The 18,906-nt window shown below is 52.6% G+C and overlaps 7 protein-coding genes and 2 non-coding genes across 9 annotated transcripts; 4 read left to right on the top strand and 5 right to left on the bottom strand.

Annotated features, from left to right (window-relative positions):
* Positions 1-271: 271 nt before the first annotated feature.
* On the top strand, positions 272-1,395 carry CC1G_03980 (hypothetical protein; the record flags this gene model as incomplete). Its single annotated transcript, XM_001831037.2, has 4 exons — positions 272-364; positions 437-491; positions 549-889; positions 985-1,395. 4 exons carry the CDS (start codon positions 272-274, stop codon positions 1,393-1,395), a joined length of 900 nt encoding a protein of 299 aa, XP_001831089.2.
* Positions 1,396-1,763: 368 nt separating this feature from the next.
* Positions 1,764-1,970, bottom strand: CC1G_03979 (hypothetical protein; the record flags this gene model as incomplete). The annotated part of the gene is made up of 1 exon (XM_001831036.1): positions 1,764-1,970. One exon carries the CDS (start codon positions 1,968-1,970, stop codon positions 1,764-1,766), a length of 207 nt encoding a protein of 68 aa, XP_001831088.1.
* A 251-nt stretch (positions 1,971-2,221) lies between these two features.
* CC1G_03978 (squalene synthase) lies at positions 2,222-4,754 on the top strand. Its single transcript, XM_001831035.2, has 6 exons — positions 2,222-2,489; positions 2,695-2,909; positions 2,979-3,558; positions 3,655-3,780; positions 3,935-4,148; positions 4,245-4,754. Exons 1-6 carry the CDS (start codon positions 2,259-2,261, stop codon positions 4,421-4,423), a joined length of 1,545 nt encoding a protein of 514 aa, XP_001831087.2. The 5' UTR covers positions 2,222-2,258; the 3' UTR covers positions 4,424-4,754.
* Positions 4,755-5,813: 1,059 nt separating this feature from the next.
* CC1G_03977 (hypothetical protein) lies at positions 5,814-9,020 on the bottom strand (the record flags this gene model as incomplete). Its single annotated transcript, XM_001831034.2, has 8 exons — positions 8,878-9,020; positions 8,672-8,811; positions 8,434-8,615; positions 8,207-8,380; positions 7,534-8,071; positions 7,126-7,475; positions 6,683-7,060; positions 5,814-6,562 (listed from the first exon to the last, which is right to left on the bottom strand). Exons 3-8 carry the CDS (start codon positions 8,603-8,605, stop codon positions 5,814-5,816), a joined length of 2,361 nt encoding a protein of 786 aa, XP_001831086.2. The 5' UTR covers positions 8,606-8,615; positions 8,672-8,811; positions 8,878-9,020.
* Positions 9,021-9,525: 505 nt separating this feature from the next.
* On the bottom strand, positions 9,526-9,667 carry CC1G_20141. The gene has a single exon. It is a non-coding gene; the product is annotated as a tRNA-Val (tRNA).
* A 205-nt stretch (positions 9,668-9,872) lies between these two features.
* CC1G_03976 (hypothetical protein) lies at positions 9,873-11,221 on the bottom strand (the record flags this gene model as incomplete). The annotated part of the gene is made up of 2 exons (XM_001831033.2): positions 9,873-10,503; positions 10,566-11,221. 2 exons carry the CDS (start codon positions 11,219-11,221, stop codon positions 9,990-9,992), a joined length of 1,170 nt encoding a protein of 389 aa, XP_001831085.1. The 3' UTR covers positions 9,873-9,989.
* Positions 11,222-11,928: 707 nt separating this feature from the next.
* Positions 11,929-12,050, bottom strand: CC1G_20140. Its single transcript has one exon. It is a non-coding gene; the product is annotated as a tRNA-Val (tRNA).
* Positions 12,051-12,478: 428 nt separating this feature from the next.
* CC1G_03975 (hypothetical protein) lies at positions 12,479-15,299 on the top strand (the record flags this gene model as incomplete). Its single annotated transcript, XM_001831032.2, has 10 exons — positions 12,479-12,742; positions 12,815-13,015; positions 13,076-13,452; positions 13,516-13,835; positions 13,890-13,985; positions 14,037-14,144; positions 14,199-14,288; positions 14,338-14,433; positions 14,489-14,617; positions 14,671-15,299. 10 exons carry the CDS (start codon positions 12,479-12,481, stop codon positions 15,297-15,299), a joined length of 2,310 nt encoding a protein of 769 aa, XP_001831084.2.
* Positions 15,300-16,019: 720 nt separating this feature from the next.
* Positions 16,020-18,876, top strand: CC1G_03974 (ankrin repeat containing protein; the record flags this gene model as incomplete). The annotated part of the gene is made up of 6 exons (XM_001831031.2): positions 16,020-16,218; positions 16,273-16,446; positions 16,497-16,521; positions 16,572-17,064; positions 17,187-17,514; positions 17,570-18,876. The coding sequence occupies 6 exons, from the start codon at positions 16,020-16,022 to the stop codon at positions 18,874-18,876; spliced, it is 2,526 nt and encodes an 841-aa protein (XP_001831083.2).
* Between the last annotated feature and the right edge of the window lie 30 nt (positions 18,877-18,906).

Genomic DNA, 18,906 nt, shown 5'->3' with positions numbered 1-18,906 from the left:
CCCTAGGGATTAAGTGGACGTCGAGCCAGCCGACATCTCGAGAACGCGGGTGTAGTCACGACGGCAAGAACTGTCACGATCCCAGGTGATATGTAGTCAAATAAGCGCCAAAGAAGCTTCTTGTCCAGGTGCGTGTGAGAACAGCGTCGCCTCGAGGCATTAAGGTTTCGAACGGGAATGGGATAAGAAGGAAGTCCGCCACGCCTTGCTACTGCGGACGTGCCGACACACCCCGACCTCCTTGAGCTCTTCTACGCATACAAGCCTCACCATGTCAGACCCAGCCCAAATCCAAAGCGCACCCGAATCTACCACTGGCAAATCCAAACCCCAGGCAAGCACGTACTGGAAGAGACGCAAAGAGGTGCGTTCGAACACCGTCCGTGAGGGAGATCACGATCTGATTTTCAGTGATTGTCCATCCACCGATGTATAGCTCGCGAGGGCGAAGAAAGCAGCCAGCCGCCAAGTCCAATCCCAGCCAGATCCAAGTGAGCAGTGCAGCAGACCTGTCAGCCCAAGCTTACGCCCACCTCTCCCAAACGCAGGCACAAACCCAAGCTCCCCACCGCCGCGTATCGACGGGCCCCTCCAAGCCTTCTTCGACCAGTTCCTCCCAACGTTCATGTTCGACCCGCGCAGAGAAGCCTACCGCGAGTTCAACCGCATGCTCCGGTGGCGCAAGGAGGCCTTTCCAGAATTGCGGCTAGCGTTATCCGAGAACGCGAAGGAGGATAGGAAGGCGTGGTTGGCGACTTTTAGGCGGGCGCTGATTGAGCATTTTCATTGGCGCTATGGGACGGATGTGGAGAGTTTGCCGGCGTGGCAGGGGTTGTGTGAGACTGTTGGGGTTGTGCCTGTTCCGGGGGAGTTGAAGGCTGCCAGGGAGGTGAGTGCTTGGGTTGTTCTTCCTGGGGTTATCCGGGCGCGAGAGGCAGAGACAACAGAGGCGAATAGACATCTGACTCGACGTTCTCCTTCTAGGCGGTGTGCAACGCCCACGTCAACCTAGTCGACCTAACCACCAAGTACACAGCGTTCACCGACGACGAGGGCCACAACGACAACACCCAGAGAATTCAAGTCTTCCCATCAGAGGTGGCGCTGAGCAAGTACACCAAGCGCACTGGGTTTATCTTTCCGAGGTATGGAGTGGAGGATGGGACGATCTTGTGGACTTTGCTCCGCAGGATCGAGGATCCTCCGCCGGTTGGTACGAGGAGAAATGAGCATAACCAGATTATTGGAGAAAGCGTGCCGGGTGCTGCTGCAGAACCGAGCGAGAAGAAGGGGAGCCCGAAGAAGAAGAGGGGTGCGAGGAGCAAGAAGGGGAGTAGGAGGACCGACTCCTCCGACGTCCCGGTCAATAGCCCTGAAAATGGTGGTCAACCCTGAACGATGTTTGGCGCACTGTACTCACTCACTATCCGGCCTATGGAACCCTGATTCTGACTGATAACGATTACATGTAGGATTCGATTCATGTCCAATTACATATCGCCCCAATCATGAATGACGAATGAATGGAATTGGAGATGATGATGATGGTGCCCTATTTATGAGCGTACAGTTCGGGTCCGTCTCTATCTCTGCAAGAAAGAAGGATGAGCGTGTATCGACGCGGCGTAGGGTCCTCTCAGTCGGCTATTCGGTGAAACCGGGTTTCGAGGTTTTGGTTTCGATGCAGGGTGTCAATCCTACACCCTGTAAGTATGTAGATCTCTAAGTCAATGAACGGACTCGAAGAAAAAGAAACGCACCTCTCAATCCTTAGATTTCCTCTCCTCATACAGCGCCTCCTTGAGTTTCTTGAGTTGAACCGTAACAGCGGTATTCCCTCCCAAACTCGCCGCACTCCTCATCTGAAAATCGTCCAAAAAGGCGGCGATGTGTTTTTCAGTCGCTTTGACGGAGATGGGAACCGATGAGACGGCTTGAATGCGAACTGGCGGGTTGAGCGGTGCCTCCATAAGTATTACAAGTTGATAGTTAAAAGGATGGGTCGAGTGCACCGCCGAGAGGGCGGAGAGAGGGTATTTTTGATGGGTGATGTCAAATTTTGTCAGGCCAGAAAAGGGAATCGTACGAGTGTCGAAAAACCCGGTTTCCCCACACGGAAATCCACTTTATTCCCTTGAAATATCCCTGGCACCCCTTTATTCCTCTCCTCGACGACTCCACACACGACTTTACCCACGACCCTCTTTGCACGACACTCCTCCGCTCCTCCTCTTCAACGAAAAAACTAAACGACAAACATGGGCGCAATCAACTGGCTCGTCCTCCTATTGACACACCCGCTCGAGTTCAGGACTCTAGTGCAGTTCTGGCTGTACCATGAACAGAAACGCGATATCAAGGCTATCAAGGAGCACCCCACGTCCGGCTGGGACCGCGAGAGCATGCGCAGGTGCTGGCACTTCCTCGACCTCACCAGCAGGAGTTTTGCTGCAGTCATCAAGGAGCTCGATGGGGATTTGGCGAGAACCGTAAGTCATATTCTTTAGAATCACTGGATTCGCCTCGCTCCCGGGGACGAGTTTACGTTCGACGTGGATTCTGAACGGGAGTCGTCGTGGCGCGCTCGCGGTACCGCCAGCCATGCCATGCTGCTTCGCTGTGACGCGCTCACCCGCGCGTCTGGCGTTGGGGCTCGATATAGGAGCCAGACAAGATGCTAATCACTCCATCCAGATCTGCATGTTCTACCTCGTCCTGCGCGGACTGGACACGATCGAAGACGACATGACCATCCCAGACGATGTCAAACAGCCCATCCTCCGGCGCTTCCACGAGTACACCGTCACACCCGGCTGGAAGTACGAAGGCTGTGGCCCGAACGAGAAGGACCGCCAGCTCCTCGTCGAATACGACACCATCGTCGAGGAAGTTAACAGACTCGCCCCTCAGTGCGTCTACCGCCCGTCCTCCTTCGCGAATCCTGAATTGACTCCACTAAACTAACCCTTCCGCAATAGCTACAAAACAGTCATAATCGACATCTGCCGCAAAATGGAGACAGGCATGGCAGACTACGCCCACAAAGCAGCAACGACAGGCTCAATATACCTCTCCACCATCGCCGAATACGATCTCTACTGCCACTACGTAGCCGGCCTCGTCGGCGAGGGACTCTCCCGCATCTTCAGCGCCTCAGGCAAAGAAGCTCCCTGGCTCGGCGAGCAACTCGAACTGAGCAATTCCATGGGCCTGCTCCTTCAAAAAACCAACATCATCCGGGACTACCGCGAAGATACCGACGAACAGCGGTACTTCTGGCCTAAAGAAATCTGGGGCTCCTTCGGTTTCAAGGAGATGAAGGAGATGTACGAGGAGGGGAATAAGGAGAGAGCGCAGTGGGCGCAGAGCGCTATGATCCTGGACGCCCTCAGGCATTGCGAAGATTCCTTGGATTATTTGAAGATGTTGAAGAACCAGAGTGTGTTCAACTTTTGTGCGATTCCGGCTACGATGGCGATTGCGACGCTCGAGTTGTGTTTTATGAACCCCGCCATGTTCCAGAGGAATATCAAGATTAGGAAGGCGGAGGCTGCTAGGGTATGTCATTTGTCGTACCACTTTGGGGATTTAGTGATGTCTGACGACTTTTCTGTGTTTTTTGTTTGCGTTTTCTGTGTGGGTGATGCTGTGTAGTTGATCATGAGGTCTACAAATCCCAAAGAAGTAGCACTCATCTTCCGAGATTACGCTCGCAAGATTCATCAAAAGGCGCTCCCCTCCGACCCTAGCTTCCTCAAACTTTCCGTTGCATGCGGCAAGGTGCGTTTCCTTCCTCCCCTTCCTCCTCTTCCTCCCTTCCCTCCTCCTCCCTTTCTCCACCCCCTCCCTCTCCCCTCCTCACCTCTATCCCCCACCCACCCCCATCCACCCAAAAACCAAACCAAAACTAACGGACCCCTTCCCTCCCCCACAGATCGAACAATGGTACGAACACAACTACCCCTCCTTCGTCAAACTCGTCGACTCGCCTCAAGGCCCTCGCCCCGAAATCGACTCTTCAGACGTACGTTCGAGGATTTTTAATGCCATTTCGTATCGGAACCAGGTGTTGGCGAAGAAGAGGAAGGAGAGCGGTGGTGGGGCTGTTGGTGGTGGGGGTGTGAGTGGAGCGAATGGGGAGTCGAGTGGTACGTACCTTTCCTTCTTCCTCGCCTTTCGCCTACTCCCGTTTCCCCCTCCAACGAATGAAAACCCGAACTATGAACGCTAACACCCCTCTCCAGACTTCCCCCAAGTAACAACAACCGAAATGTCCGTCAAAGAAGTCGCGATGTACGTTGCGGCCGCCTTCGGAGTGGTACTAGCCGTGTCGGGTGGGATTGTGTGGGTTATTCTCAAGTTGTCGGGGCCGGGGAGTCCGTTGGGTGGGCAGGCTAGTGGGAGTGGGTTTGGAGAGCTGTAGTAGGTGGGTTGGGGGTGTTATTAGGGAGTGGGTTTAGGAGGTGTAGTGGGAGTGGGCTTGGGGAGGTGTAGTCTTCCCGGCGGCTACTAGGGCTGCTGTGGTGTGCTCTGGAACATACGTCGCGTATATCTTTATATGTTTCCGTTCATTCACTACCATCTATCTATCTATTCCCCCTTTTTTCTTTCTGTTCCTAGTCCCTTAGTAGTTCTTTAGTTCTTAGTTTTTTCGAACGTATAATATTGGACACCCCGTGAATGCGAATGTACAGTTGGTGTTGTACACACATACTCGAGCATGCATTTATCGAAGCACGATATATCTTCGGAAGTGTACATATCAAACAACCTCGTGCCTGAGCTGAGCGCTGAGGGTCAGAGGAACGCAGTCCGCAGTCGTTTATCGGATACGCCATACATGCACCATAAGTACAAGACTACTTAGTTATGATAATAGCTTTAAGTTGTTGCTATGGTGCCGGCCTGACTGGTCGCTGACTGGCGCTCAAATTCAGAATACGTACGTTAAAAATTAAAATACAACCAATGCAAAAAGCGAACAAGAGAAATATCGGCAGATGTGAGTCGAGCCAGGTTCGAACTGGCGACCTTCTGTGTACCATCCCGACTGCCAGGGGCGCTCCCTACGCGGTACCTCGTACAAGGCACGAGCAGCCAATAAGGCTTTATGGGATATATTACGATTTTGTGAGTGGTTTTGCTTTTGGTGGGGGTATGCCACGTTGAGAGAGAAAGGAGGGTGAGGGAGGGTGAGCGGCTGTCTTGGCTCCGAACTAAAAAGGAAGGAGCGCTTCCTAATTGGTGGCTTGGCCCGAACCTCAATCCGCGAGACTCCATATGGTGCAGTATTATAGTGCCAGAGGACGAGGAATGAGCAAAGTACATGCGGAGATATACATCGCTGACGTTGGGAATATATGATGTATGCTCCCATCCCTCCCCGAATCACCTCGTATCTTGCCGATGAGAGTTTTGTTTTTTCGTCATCAGGGGAAGGAAATGGGATCTAGGATTGTCAATTAGAAACCACATCTGGAAACAACTCGACTAATATTTCTTTACTACTGCATCAATACTAGGTATGAGTCAAAGTGGGAATAAAGAATCGAACGAGATCCAAACGAAATCGTTTTCCACGACTCGCTTCGTCTCTACCTGTACTTGAAAAGATTACGAATCGTCAATCGGCCACCAGGTTGTGTAGTACAGAAAGTGAAGATACAGAGGCAATTGTCTATAAAGTGTGTCTCCTAACGGCGAGGTCTCTTGCTAGATGTCCCAGAGTCACCGGGGGAAATAGCAAGCAGTCTTTTCTCTGCCTTCCTCGTGTCGCGGTCGGAAATCGTCGGCTGGTTCCGAATGAAGTTGGTTCACATTTCCACGATGGCCGCATGTCCCTTCTCCCGTGCTGCAGACAAGGCTGTCGTTCCAGATTCGTTGGCAGCATGGATGTCAATGCCCGGGCATTGAAGGAGGCGTGCTACAATACCCTCATAACCAGCTCCAGACGCCATAATCAGGGATGTATCACCGTCGTTGTCGGCTGCGTTGACGTCCGCTCCGTGTTCGAGCAACTGTTGAACGACCATCTCGTATCCATATTCCGAAGCCAACGTGAGCGCGGTTGAATTGTGGTGGGTGCGCGCGTTAACGCTGACACCATGAAACTGGAGGAGTCGGCGGACCACTCTGTCGTGACCGTCAAACGAGGCAAGCATGAGCGCGGTCCACCCTTCCTTGTCTGCAGCGTTGACATTGATGCCATGGAATTGGAGGAGCTGGTTGACGATTCCATCGTGGCCGTCTTGCGAGGTGAACATGAGTGCAGTCCACCCTTCGTTGTCCGTAGTGTTGACGTCAATGCCATGAAACTGGAGCAATCGGTGGACCACTCTGTCGTGGCCTTGCACTGAGGCGATCATGAGTGCGGTCCACCCGTGATTGTCTGTGGCGTTGACATTGACACCCCAGAACTGGAGGAGCTCCTTGACCACCTCTTCGTGTCCAAATGCTGAGGCGAAAAACAAGGCTGTCTCGCCCCTTTCATTCCTTCCATTGATGCTGATGCTGCGAATTCGAAGACATCGTTTCACGAAATGGATACGACCATGAGCTGATGCTATCATCAGTGCCGTGTGACGTAGCACCGTTGTCAGTCCATTGATTTGGACACCCTCCGCAGGGTGGCGCCCTGGCTGGAGTAAACCGGCCCCAACGATTGAGCTTGGGTGTGTCTGACCATTGGGGTTTCCTTCGCTGTCAGAAACCCGGTCTAGATATATTGAGATACCATAGTAAGCAGCGACGTGGAGTGGTTGCAATAGGTCAAGTGTCCCCCAGCCGAGGTCGCATGGAAAGGAGGTACATTGGCGCAGAAAAGCCATCGTCGCATCAGTTGCTTCAGGTGAACGTCCACATTCCAGAACATGAGTGCCCCAATGTTGGTAGGAATAACGCAAGAGTGGGACTTGTTTGACCACGCTGGTAAAGTCCTCGCGTTTGGCGATCGTGCAATTCGGCAGATTGTTGTCGACCATCCGCTGGGCTAACACCTTGCTGATGAAAAGGTGAGGATGGGGAAAGTCCCTGAGGAGAACACGTTCAAGCGCTTCTCGAGCTGTAAAATCTAGACCGAAGGACCTGAGCATAATGAATAAGGGAAATGCCGGGTACAATACTCACGGACGAGTCGAACAACGTCACTTTCCGTGTCCAGCTCGACGAGGCCACAGCACAGCTCAACGATGGAAAATTCATCCGGCATAAGGGATTCCTCGACGCTGTAGGTGTCTGGGTTTGCGCCGAGCGCGGCCTTGAGGTCGCGCAACGATAAAGGCCCTCGGGCAAAGACAACCCAGAGGAGCAGCTGCTTGGCAATCTTGACAAGGTCGGGGTCCTGACTTTCGATCCGCGAAATGCTAGCTGTGTACATTCCCTCGATACCTGTGGGAAACTGCTCGAGCTTCGCCTCGATGGCCGAAAGTGACAGGCAGTTGCGGAGAGCTTCGATCTGCAGAGCGGCGTGGAGGAACCTGGACAACACCGTGTCAGCAGGTGATACGACTGGTATATTCCTCGCGCCTCACTCACATTCCAGCCGCCTTGTCAGCTATCTTCCTGGTGGCCTCTTCTCGGTAGTGATGTTTCTCCAAAATGCGACATAGCCCCTTGTAGTGCCCAAGCCTGTTATCGACGAGCAGTCGGAGGTCTTCTTCCTGCGCCAGCAACGTCATATGCCGCGCGCCTTCTAGTTCTGTTCGTAGATGCTCCGAAGGCCGTGAGGAAAAAATGAGATTCCCTTGCAATTGGGCTAAAACCTTGATGAGGTTAAGCTGGTACTTGCGGTCGACTTCGTCGAAACCGTCCACGATGTAGTAGGTACGCTGGAAGTGGCCTTCGAGTTTGAGCAGCAATTTGAGAAGGTCGTCGTCAGATGGGGCGGTCCTTTCGAGTCGACCGGACCGATAAAGAGGTTGGACGAGATCCACGAGATGATTGTGACGTTGAATGATCTGAAGAATGAAGCTCTTCAGGATGTCGCCAATCGAAAGTGTTTCGTTGTAACGGTTGTAGATCAACAGAACGCAGACATTCTGAACCGATTCTTCGAGCAGTAAGAGATCATCCACTACTCGGGACCTCGAGACCGATTAGCGACGGGTGTGGATTAAAACTACAGTCCGCTCACATCAAAACCGTCTTCCCTGCACCGGCTGTACCATCCATTAGAGTGGATTGTAGCAATCAACACAAGTAAACTCACGAATGCCAGTACCACAGAGAACTGCTCCTTTGGTGCCCTTCCAATCTTGATACTCCTTGCTGTTGATGAACCAGTATCCGGTCCCATCGATCCTTTTCTTCCTTACGTCGTTGTGGATCGCTCTCGAGTTCGACTTGAGATCGAACCATGCAGTGATGTCGGATATCAGAGTGTCTGGGTCAACCACACGGTAAGGGAGGTGGTCCTGGGACGGGACAAACACTCACCGCGACTCTTGGACGAGTCGTTAGGCTCGGCGTGAGGGAAGATGTTATGGACATGAGTGGTACTGGAATAATTTCCGGCAATCATCATCCCACCGGAGATGATGTTGCATTCACCGATAGTTATGCTGGGGCGAGTCGCGAGAGGCGATGCGTCCGTTGCTGTAAGCGCCATACCGTTGCTCCTAGTAGCCGATGTCAGAGGGCTGCAACGATATTGTCTCTGTCACCGTGTACTCACACGAGCTAAATCCAATCTAGGCGCGATCCTCAGTGACGATGAGCAGAATAGAATGTCCCGGGCAGCGAGTGCGCTGGCTCGAGATGAGAGCGATAAGGTATCAAGATCATTGACATGGGCGCAGTGTTGTCGGTATGCGGCTGTGCGTGGGCAACATAAGTAATCTAAGAATCAGATTCGTGTCAAAGACAGTATGGCGCCCACACATAGTGTAAGTCAAGGTCGCTTTTCCCGAAATCATTCCACTGCCTCCAACCCTTTGGTAAAGGCGAGGAGCGGAAATGGGCTGCGAAATCGCTGTTCTACAACGAATGATGTTGTCTTTCGAATAACGGGTAGGCTTTCCGAGATGTGATCAGAACATAGTGGTAGGGACAGAAGAGCTGGTCGGACTGGGTCTGGACCCGCCATGCAAACGCGGATCGTCTGACTCCCACCCCTATTTTTGCACTTGTGCGCAACGGCCATGCTCGAGTGTTCCCCTCCGCATGCCGTCTATGGATCTAGTCCAAGGACATGGTCATAGTTGGGTGCCATGTTCAGGATTGGCATTCCTGTGTATATAGGTCTATTCTTGAATGGCTCTGCCCTCGCTTAAAGTCGTTAATCATCTGACGCTGCTAAACTTCTGCCAGTGGCCTCGATGGGGCAACTCTAACACTTCGAGTTGAGTGTTCACAGTACAAGCCAGCCATGATCTGGGACACCTTGTATCGAGCAATCTGACATTTTAGAAAGAGTTACCCTTCTACCTACGAAGAAACGAATGCCGTGGTATGACATCGACATCGTGTACCAAAAGGCGTACATAGGAGACACCCCCTGTGGCCAAAGAAAAAGCTGATTTACGTATATGAGTCGAGCCAGGTTCGAACTGGCGACCTTCTGTGGACCACACCCATCTGCCAACAGCAGTACCTCGTACAAGGCAAGCCAGCGCTGGCAAGAAGGGGGTGGTTGTTAGACAGATGCGATAACCAACTACGCCATCGACCCTTGCTTGGTGTCCGATACTTTCTCGAAGTAAAGCTTATTGCCGTTGGTGGGATCTGTAATCTGACGTTCGAATAATCTTGTGTCGCCGAACGCCATGGGAAGGTCGACGTAGACGGGAAGATGGGATTTGTCTTGGCTCTTGATTAAAACGGAAGGAGCGCTTCCAAATCGGTCGCTTGGACCGAACCACGGAAGTTTTTCCATGTACGTATCAACATCGATCGTATAAACCCATAGACTCAAAATACAAATACACGTTCTTCGACAAAACTGAAATGCCAAACGAACCACCCAATGGCACTCAGCTCGCTTGGCTTCACAATCACCCCAACAAATTAACACCACTCCTCCACCCCGCTGCCTCAATCATCCCCCTCACAGTTTCCCTCGTCAACTCAAACGCCTCCCTCTCCTTCTCCTTATTCCCAACGCACTTATACACCCTATGCAAAATCTCCGGGAAAAAACAATACCCTGCATCATCAAAATCCAACCCATCCTCCTCCATCCGTCTCTTTGTCTCCAACACCGGTACCAGCACCTTCTCAGTAAGCTTCAGGTCTTTAGGCCACACATTAATAGCCTGATTCCGCCATAACTGGGTCAACTTATGACAGACTTGACGGAGTTTGTCGGATTGAGGTGTGGATTGGAGGCAGGCGCGGCAGTGGCATTCGAAGCCGTAGGCTGAGAGCGCTTTTTGGCGGGTGAGTTTGGGAGCGGTGACGGTTGTGTAGCTGGTGTGGATTTGGGAGCCGGCTTTGATGTCGCGCACGGCGGTGAAGCGCATTGAGAAGGTTGCGGGGTCGAAACCGAATACGACGTCGGGGATGCAGCTGTCCGAAGGCGAGTGAAGTTGGTGTTTTTGTCGTTGACCGTAGAACATGGGAAAACGCACCTGTGATTCAATCGACTACCGATCCTTGAAACTGCAGCATAACCCCCTCGAAACTCCTCGTCCACACCCGGTAAGCGCTCCCCAAACTTGATCGCAAACCCATTCGTCCTAACGATCCCTAGTACAGGCCCACTCCCATCATCCAAATGCGAATTCGCGAGGGACATAAACTCTTCCTTCGCCTTCGCCGAGAACTGCTGTTCTATTGCACACCTAAAGGCCTCCTCCGATTTCTTCATCAACATCTGCGCGATTTGGCTCTCCGAGAGTTCCTTTACTCCTTCGCTGGGTATGGGAAGGACAGAGTTCTCCTGTGCGTAGATGAGGAAAGGGCGTTCGACGAGGACGGGCTCGTAACGCTTGATGTCATCCGTCGCGAATACGCCTAAACCTGCCCCGTCTTCGGTGGGTCTGACGACCAGTTTGTTTTTCGGGAGTTTGGGGAGCGGGAACGGCCAGCCTTTGTGTGCGTGGTATTGTGCTTGGGAGGTAGCCGTTGTCATCCATACAGTGTGTCCATCTGGGTCTTCGTCCTCAGCATCTTTGGAGGGGGCTGGTGGGACGAGCGTCGATACCAACAGGGGCTGCAATTGTTCGAGTTTTCCATCGGCCAACTCGAGCGGGCCCTGGTTTTCGAAAGTCAAGGCGACCGGCATGAAGGGCTCGTATTTTTCGACGTCTGCAAGAGCTGGTAGCTCGAGTAGCGCGGCAGGCGACGTGGGCGAATGTGGGAAGAGAAGAAGACTCAGAGATAAGGCGGGTGGCTGTCATTGGGTGTCGATAAGTCATCGCCGTTGTCATTCCCCGGCGCTCGGCAGCTCGGTTCTTTTTTTGGTACCAGCTCCCGCCGTTCACCGTTCGCATCGCGTTCTGTATGATAAGGGTTCGAAGGTCTGTTGAGGTGCTGGAGATGAACGTACGCTAAGAGTCCCAGGTCGTTCCGGATCGTTTGAGCGCATTCCAACTCGAATACTAGATTGCCTCTCGGAAATCGAGTGTCACGCTCGCCGGAGTCGGCATTGACAGTCATTCGTGGGTAAGCGAGATGTATTTCTAGATTCCAGTGTAGTTTATGAGTGTCGTTGTCAGACGGTATAAGGAGAACAGTGAGAGAAGATGGAAAAACAGAGTCTTGGCTCCTGGCTCTATACCAATCAGGTAGGAGCTCTACCATATCGGTACCATGAGCCGAGACCCTCCGGAGCCATGAGAATCAGTCCTCAAGTGAGCCTCACCAACATCGATTGAGAAAGAATTATAAGGCACATCGTCGAACGCAAGAAACACAGCTGGTCGAAGACAGAAACATCATAAGAAAAAAATGGCGGAAAAGACCAAGAAAATCCACAAAAACAACGCAAAATGAGTCGAGCCAGGTTCGAACTGGCGACCTTCTGTGGCCAAGTGCGGAACCGTACCTCGTACAAGGCACGGTTCCGCACCAGTTTGTTAGACAGATGCGATAACCAACTACGCCATCGACCCTTGATTGCACTTTGTCATTTCTTCTATAGCTGGTCATTCCGGAGACGGAAACACGAGGCAGGTTGATCCCTGCCGATATAACGCCGCAGTTTGATTTGCGCCGAAATAAGCGCCTGTGGGGAGGAATGGAGGGTTGTTTCCTCCCTAGAACGACTAGGAGGGCTTGCGCTGTGAAGGACGTCGACCGCGCGACGAGCAGGCTAGGCGTGGGAAGCGCGGAACCTGGATTAGGCACCCGCCGTCCGCGTGCTTCGGCGATCACACGGTTTCGTCTTCATTGCTCACCATTGCGCGGAACGTCTCGTCCAACATGCTGAGCACGGACCTTTTGTTCTTTTCTCTTCCGCCAACATCATCATTTACAGTGTAACCGTAAATTCAAGAAATCAAGGAGTGTACAACAGACGAGCGAAACGCTGAGGGCCTAAATGGCTTCCTCCTCGAAGAATCAACAACAATGGCCTGAAGAATCACCCCCTTTGGCTGCTGGGCCTTTGGTTGACAACATAGAAGGAGTAGGAGGCGAGGGCGACGCTGACGACCCGGAGTTCAATCACAAGCACGGACTCTACTTCTACTTTGGACAGGAAGCTGGAGGGTTCCAGATGCCATGGGGCATCCATCGAGGAAAGCGAATGCACGACGTGCCGTATAGCTATTTGATGTGGTGTTTTATCAATTTGACGTTGGCGGTGTGTATCTTCCTCCTTGTTTTCTGCGGCGTGTTTGGAAGAAATGGTATTGACTATGCGTTTTGGGTGTAGAGATCGTTCCGTGCGGCGTTCGTACGCTACCGTGCAGGTCTCATCGAGTACGCCGAGCGGCTGCAAGAGAGGAATTACCGAGACTTTGTCGTCCCACTTGGGAAGAAGCATCGAGGCAAGAAGATCTTCCAGGTCAGGGATATCAAATGGATGAAGTGGCTGCAGAAACCGATAGGGAGAAGGAAGGAATTGAGGGAGAAGGTGCGTATCCTCTCAGTCTATGCATGAACATCTCTGACCAAAACGACTGCGCCTTTTCAGTTCGACGTCTTCTTCCGGGCCCTCGACCTCTACCTCAAATACGGCCGTCGCCGCTACGAAGCAACCCGGGACATCGGCCAGCTGCTCAAGGATGAAGAATACGGCGACGACGAACTCACGGACGAAGAGGACCTCGATTATGTGCTCACAGACGACGAAGACACCGACGACCCACTCGATGAGGACGACTACGAAGACGACGTGGCTGACGACGTTGGTTATGAAACGTTCGAACAACATTGCAAGAGTGATCTGGACGAGGCACTCACCAAAGACGGAGACCTCGCCGATATCGTTCAGCCTGACGACGCTCCCATCGAATACGAGACTACCGAAGACGAGTTGGAGAGAGCCGACAGGGAATTGGAGGAGGGCGAGTAAGTCATACATAGGTCAACCCCAAAGCCTAAAGGGCACAGCTGATGCATGTTATTTTGCAGAGGCGCGCTGACCGACTCTGAGCGAGCAGCTTCGGTCGTCTCCAGTGGCGACTCTGCAGAGGTCTCAGAAAGTGAAGCTGAATTCAGCGACTCTGCGTCTTCGAGCTCGGGCTTCATTTCGTCCACCACTCCAGTTACGTCCACCTACGATGGAAGCGACGACGAAGCTTCAGTCGCTGAAGGCTCGGATGCGGAGCGAGGAGCATCCGCCCATCGAAGATCCAAGCGTCTCGCCGAGAAATCTACAACACCCCTCGTTGAGAGTACTGTCGAGAGCGACGAAGAAGTTGAGGACGAGGATGTTGAACCACCTCCAAAGAGTAAGTGGGGTCGGTCTGGCCAGTTTTGTCCCTCGTTCACGTCCAGGCTTCCAGTTCCTCGAAAGCAACGCCCAACCAGAGCTCGAGAAATTATCGAAATCTCGGACAGTGACGAGTCTGTTGCTGGTCCTGCCCACCCCACGCCTCGTAGTAAGCATCCCATACAAAGTATTTGTGAAGCTTTCTCATTGTTGTTGGCAGAAGCTTCAAGATATTCCCCTCGTATCAAGACCGCCAAACGAATCGTCGAAAGCTCCGACGAGAGTGAAGGGGAGAGTACAGTCAAAGAGTACACCCCGGCTGTCAAGAGTGAGATTGGCTGTCTACATTTGTAGTCCATGCTCATGGTTGTGACCTTCACAGCACCCACAACGTCTCAAAAGATTGCGCCTCGACGGGTTGAGAGCTCAGATGAAAGCGAAGTGAAAGAAATGGAATCCGCTCCCACTTCTAGTACGTTTCCTTCTGTTCTTTCTGAAAGCAGATACTTAAATGGAGTTAGCTCCTCGAAGACGTGCTGCACAAAATGTAGTCCAAGATGAGAGTGAGGCTGATTCAACCGCTGGTGACGAGGAACGTCCGGAACCTGGCCCTTCCAGTAAGCAGCATCCCCGATAATTATTTTTCCATGATTTGCTCACTTCGTTCCTTAGCTCCCCGACGAGGTCGACCGTCCATGCAACTCGCTACACCACCCGCTACGAAGCGAAAGCGTTCTTCGAGGAAGCCTCATGTGGATTTCGACGACCAGGATTATGTCGAGTCGGATTGTTCACTTACTGGTACGTTTATAAACTTCATCTTTCGTCTTGGGTCGCTCATTGGCTCTACACAGAACCGGCTACGGAGCGACGTATGACACGGTCGATGGGGCCTGCGCGACTTTCGTTCGAACCTGGACAGTCTGGAGACGAGCAATCCATCGACGAGTCGGAGGACTCAGATTCTGAATCTGTCACTGTCGAATCAGATAGGCCTGCAGAGCCTGATCGCATTGCCGTTACACTCTCGGATAATTCGGACTCGGAGGACGATATGCCTCTCGACCAGCTCTTCACAAGGACTAGACAGCGGCTCGAGGATGCGGCGCCGAGGAGGGAGACTCCCATTATCCAAGCGAGCTCTGAGGTGCCTTCGACTCCAGGCCCAAGTTCTCAACGACAACGAAACTTCCGACAGGAGTCCAGTGTACCTAGGGTTCCGAGACCATTCCCTATGTCCCCACCGCCTACCGTACGCCCGCAAAGAGACGAGGTACCAAGAACTCCAAGGCCGTTCCCGGTGTCGCCTTTGGAACGTGAGGAGAGGGATGTGGAGATGGAGCGTGATGAGCTGGAGGTGGTGGGTGGGAGGAGAGGTAAGGAGAGGGGGGTGTTGATGACTCCGCCTTCGTCTCCTTCGCCGTCGTCTTCGATGGTTGGTGGTGGGAAGAGGAAGAGGAGGGAAGATCTATTTGGTGAGTAGGTTCAAGTTGGGTGTGCAAGGGCGATGTAACATGTTTCTGACGCTATGCTGTGATTTTCGGCAGATGGCTCGCCTTCGAAGAGGGCGAGGGTCGGTGCGGCTGGTCGGTCGTACTGATGATGCTCTGTGGTACTCGGTTCAGATGGAAGGCAACTATTTATCCAATTTCTCTACTTATTGGATTGAATAGGTTATTGGTTAATTTTAAGCTGTTCCTTCAAATTATCCCTGTATGTACATACTGGAATACACTATTGAATGCTCGATGCGATCTCAAGGATTTTCGGATACTTCATCGCGCAAGCCAAAAGATAGGGGTGGGAATCCGATGATCCGCGTTTCCACGGCGCGCGAGCTCACTTCTACAGACTTCTACTCTGCTCTTTCTAACTTGTTTCGAACCTCTTCATTCTGGTCATATTCCATGTTCCGAATCGAAAAGGCGATTTTCCTACGGAGAGTGCTCACTGAACGGCGCACTTTGAAGCTAGATTAAGCCTCTTACATGTTGCCCACGCACAGCCGCATCCCACCGACGCTGCGCCCACATTAGATTTCTTGATACCTTATCACTTTCATCTCTGGAGCCAGTGCATTCGCTCTTCGAGGCGCTCTGCTCGTGTTTACGGAGGATTTCTCCAGGTTGGATTTGAATCGGGTGTGTGGACACAGGCGATAACCTTTGCTACCCTCTGACGCTGGTTACTAGGATCCTACAATATGTCGATTGCGATGAGGGACATATCACCTCTCGCTGAACGCAATGCGAGTGCAACAGTCCCAGGCATTAACGTCGGCGAAGGCAACACATTCACCGGGGGGATGATGGTCGGGCGAGATTATTCACATACTACCCATGTCCATAACATCTTCTTCCCTCACGCCGAACCTCTGAACCCCAACTCGTCTAAGAGTCGCGGTGAGTGTTTCGCCCGCCCCATCTTCTGCGTCTCTTACCGTATTATCTACCCAGATGGTCTGATATCCGACATCACTGCATGGTTCGATCTCAAGTCGAACTCGAGAGCGATCCACAACGACGTAAGGAAGAAAAGGATCGATAAGACAGGAGACTGGTTCATCAACAGCAGGGAGTACCAAGATTGGAAAGGCACGAAAGGTGCTATTCTTTGTGGTACTGGCATTCGTGAGTCTACTTGTGTTGATTGCTACAATCCGCTCTAATGGATGGTAAAGCTGGCGCTGGGAAGACAGTTTTGATGTGAGAACGAAGCATGTTTCCAATTCACCGCACCACTAATCAACCCCTAGGTCTCGGGTGGTGGATGATCTCTTACCTCTCGAGGAATTGGACGACCAGAAGATATGCGTTCTCTTCGTCTACAACCGCTACGACGAATCACTCACGATTGGCGAGATCCTGAAGAGTTTCATTCTTCAAATTATTCAACGTCACAATCACCTCGCGGATCTGGTTCAGCCCGTTTACCGGCGCCATCTGCTCGAAAAGACCAACCCGCCCGACGATGACCTTCTCAAATTACTCCTCAGACTCGAATCCCACTTCGAGCGTACCTACTGCATCGTGGATGGTGTCGACGAGGTTGACCGCAAGTACCAGTTCGACCTTATCAAGACTTTGGCCCAGTTGCAAGGGAATCTCATCTTCGCCTCTCGGCCTTTGGAAGACCTGCAAACAGAGCTGGAGGGGGCGCGGTATTTGACATTGCGGGCGCAGGATGAAGACCTCTGGTTGCTCATTGATGAAAGACTGCGACGATACATCGCGTTTTGGGGAAGCACGGTTACCAAGAGGAGGCCACCAGGAAGATAGCTGACAAGGCGGACGGCATGTGAGTGCTGCGTACTAAATACGTGGCCCCTGCTGACGCGGTATTGCCCAGGTTCCTCCACGCGGCTCTGCAGATTGAAGCTTTGCGCAACTGCCTGTCCCTTTTAACCATCAAAGCGAAGCTGGAGCAATTCCCCGCAGGAATCGAGGGCATGTACAATGCTAGCATGTCCCGGATCGAAAGTCAGGACCCCGAACTCGTCAAGATTGCCAAACAGGTGCTCCTCTGGGTTGTCTTTTCCCGAGGGCCTTTATCCCTGCGCGACCTCAAGGCTGCACTCGGCGCAAACCCTGACACGTACAGCATCGAGGAATCGCTTATGCCGGATGAATTTTCCATCATTGAGCTGTGCTGTGGCCTCGTCGAGCTGGACACAGAAAGTGACATCGTTCGACTCGTTCGTAAGTGCTATACCTGTACACCATTGTGCTTGCATGCTCACGTACCTCTGTCTAGATTTTACCGCGCGAGATGCGCTGGGACGCATTCTTCTCAACGACTTCCCTCAACCTCATCTTTTCATCAGCAAAGTCTTAGCCCAGCGAATGGTCGACAGCAATCTCCCCAATTCCACGATAGCCTCGCGCGAAGACTTATTCAACCTCGTCGAACAAGAACCACTCCTCCATTACGCCTACCAACATTGGGGTGCTCATGTTCTGGAATGCGGAGACTCACCTGAAGCCAATGACGCCGCGATGGCCTTTCTACTGCAGTGCACCTCCTTTCCCTGCACCATCCGCTGGAACCTTGACCTGTTGCGACCACTCCACGTCGCTGCTTACTATGGTATCACGATATATTTAGACCGGGTTTTTGGAAGTGAAGGAACCCCCGATGGTCATACACGGCCAAGCTCAATACCTTCCGACTGCTCAGCACGGCCAGGTCACCAACAGGCGGAGTCCGTTGGAATCAATGAGGCTACTACAATGCTATGTTCCACGGCGCTGACAATAGCATCGGCTCGAGGTCAAATCGACTTCGTGAAACGAAGTCTTCAGATTCAAAATGTCAGTGTCAATGCAAGAGATATAGACGGCAAAACCGCACTACACATGGCGTCAGTATATGCGCGTGATGAGGTTGTCACGACGCTCCTTCAACTCCGTGACATCGACGTCAACACCGCAGACAACCGAGGGTGGACCCCACTCATGGTCGCCTCATTTGGGGGTTACGATGAACTGGTCAAACAGCTCCTCCAGTTCCGGGGTGTCGACGTCAACGCTGCAGAAGACGAAGGATGGACTGCCCTGCTGCTCGCCTTGCGTTATGGCCACAAAGGAGCGGCCAACCAGCTCCTCCTATTTCACGGCCTCGACGTCAATAGTGCCAACAACGAAGGGTGGGGTGCGCTGCTGTTCGCCTCCCTTCTAGGCCACGAGGGAGTGGTCCACCGACTCCTCCAGTTTCATGGTGTTAACGTTAACGCGCGCACCCCCCGCAATTCAACCGCGCTCACGTTGGCTTCGGAATACGGATTCGAAAACATTGTTCAGCAGCTGCTCGAACATGGAGCTGACCCCAACGCGGCCGACAACGACGGTGATAATTCCCTGATCATAGCGTCTGGAGATGGTCATGAGGGCATTGTAGCGCGGCTCCTCGAGTGCCCAGGCATTGACGCCCATGCTGCCAACAATGTTGGGACGACAGTGCTGTCTGCAGCTCAGGAGAAGGGACATGCAGCTATCGTGGAACTGTTAACCAGCTTTATCCGGAATCAGTCGATGACTTCCGACACGAAGCAGCACCAGTAGGGCAGACGAAAGGATGTTTACTCATGGCTC

This window comes from Coprinopsis cinerea (assembly GCF_000182895.1).
Source record: "Coprinopsis cinerea okayama7#130 chromosome 7 map unlocalized cont3.7, whole genome shotgun sequence".
NCBI lineage: Eukaryota > Fungi > Basidiomycota > Agaricomycetes > Agaricales > Psathyrellaceae > Coprinopsis > Coprinopsis cinerea.
This window is presented reverse-complemented; position numbering and strand designations above follow the sequence as displayed.

Bases quoted from the DNA above. Each gene is read 5' to 3' on its own strand.
- CC1G_03978 (XM_001831035.2), top strand. From the start codon at position 2,259: ATGGGCGCAATCAACTGGCTCGTCCTCCTATTGACACACCCGCTCGAG. The intron at 2,490-2,694 runs GTAAGTCATATT...CACTCCATCCAG, and splicing joins ATGGGGATTTGGCGAGAACC to ATCTGCATGTTCTACCTCGT. The intron at 3,781-3,934 runs GTGCGTTTCCTT...CCTCCCCCACAG, and splicing joins TTTCCGTTGCATGCGGCAAG to ATCGAACAATGGTACGAACA.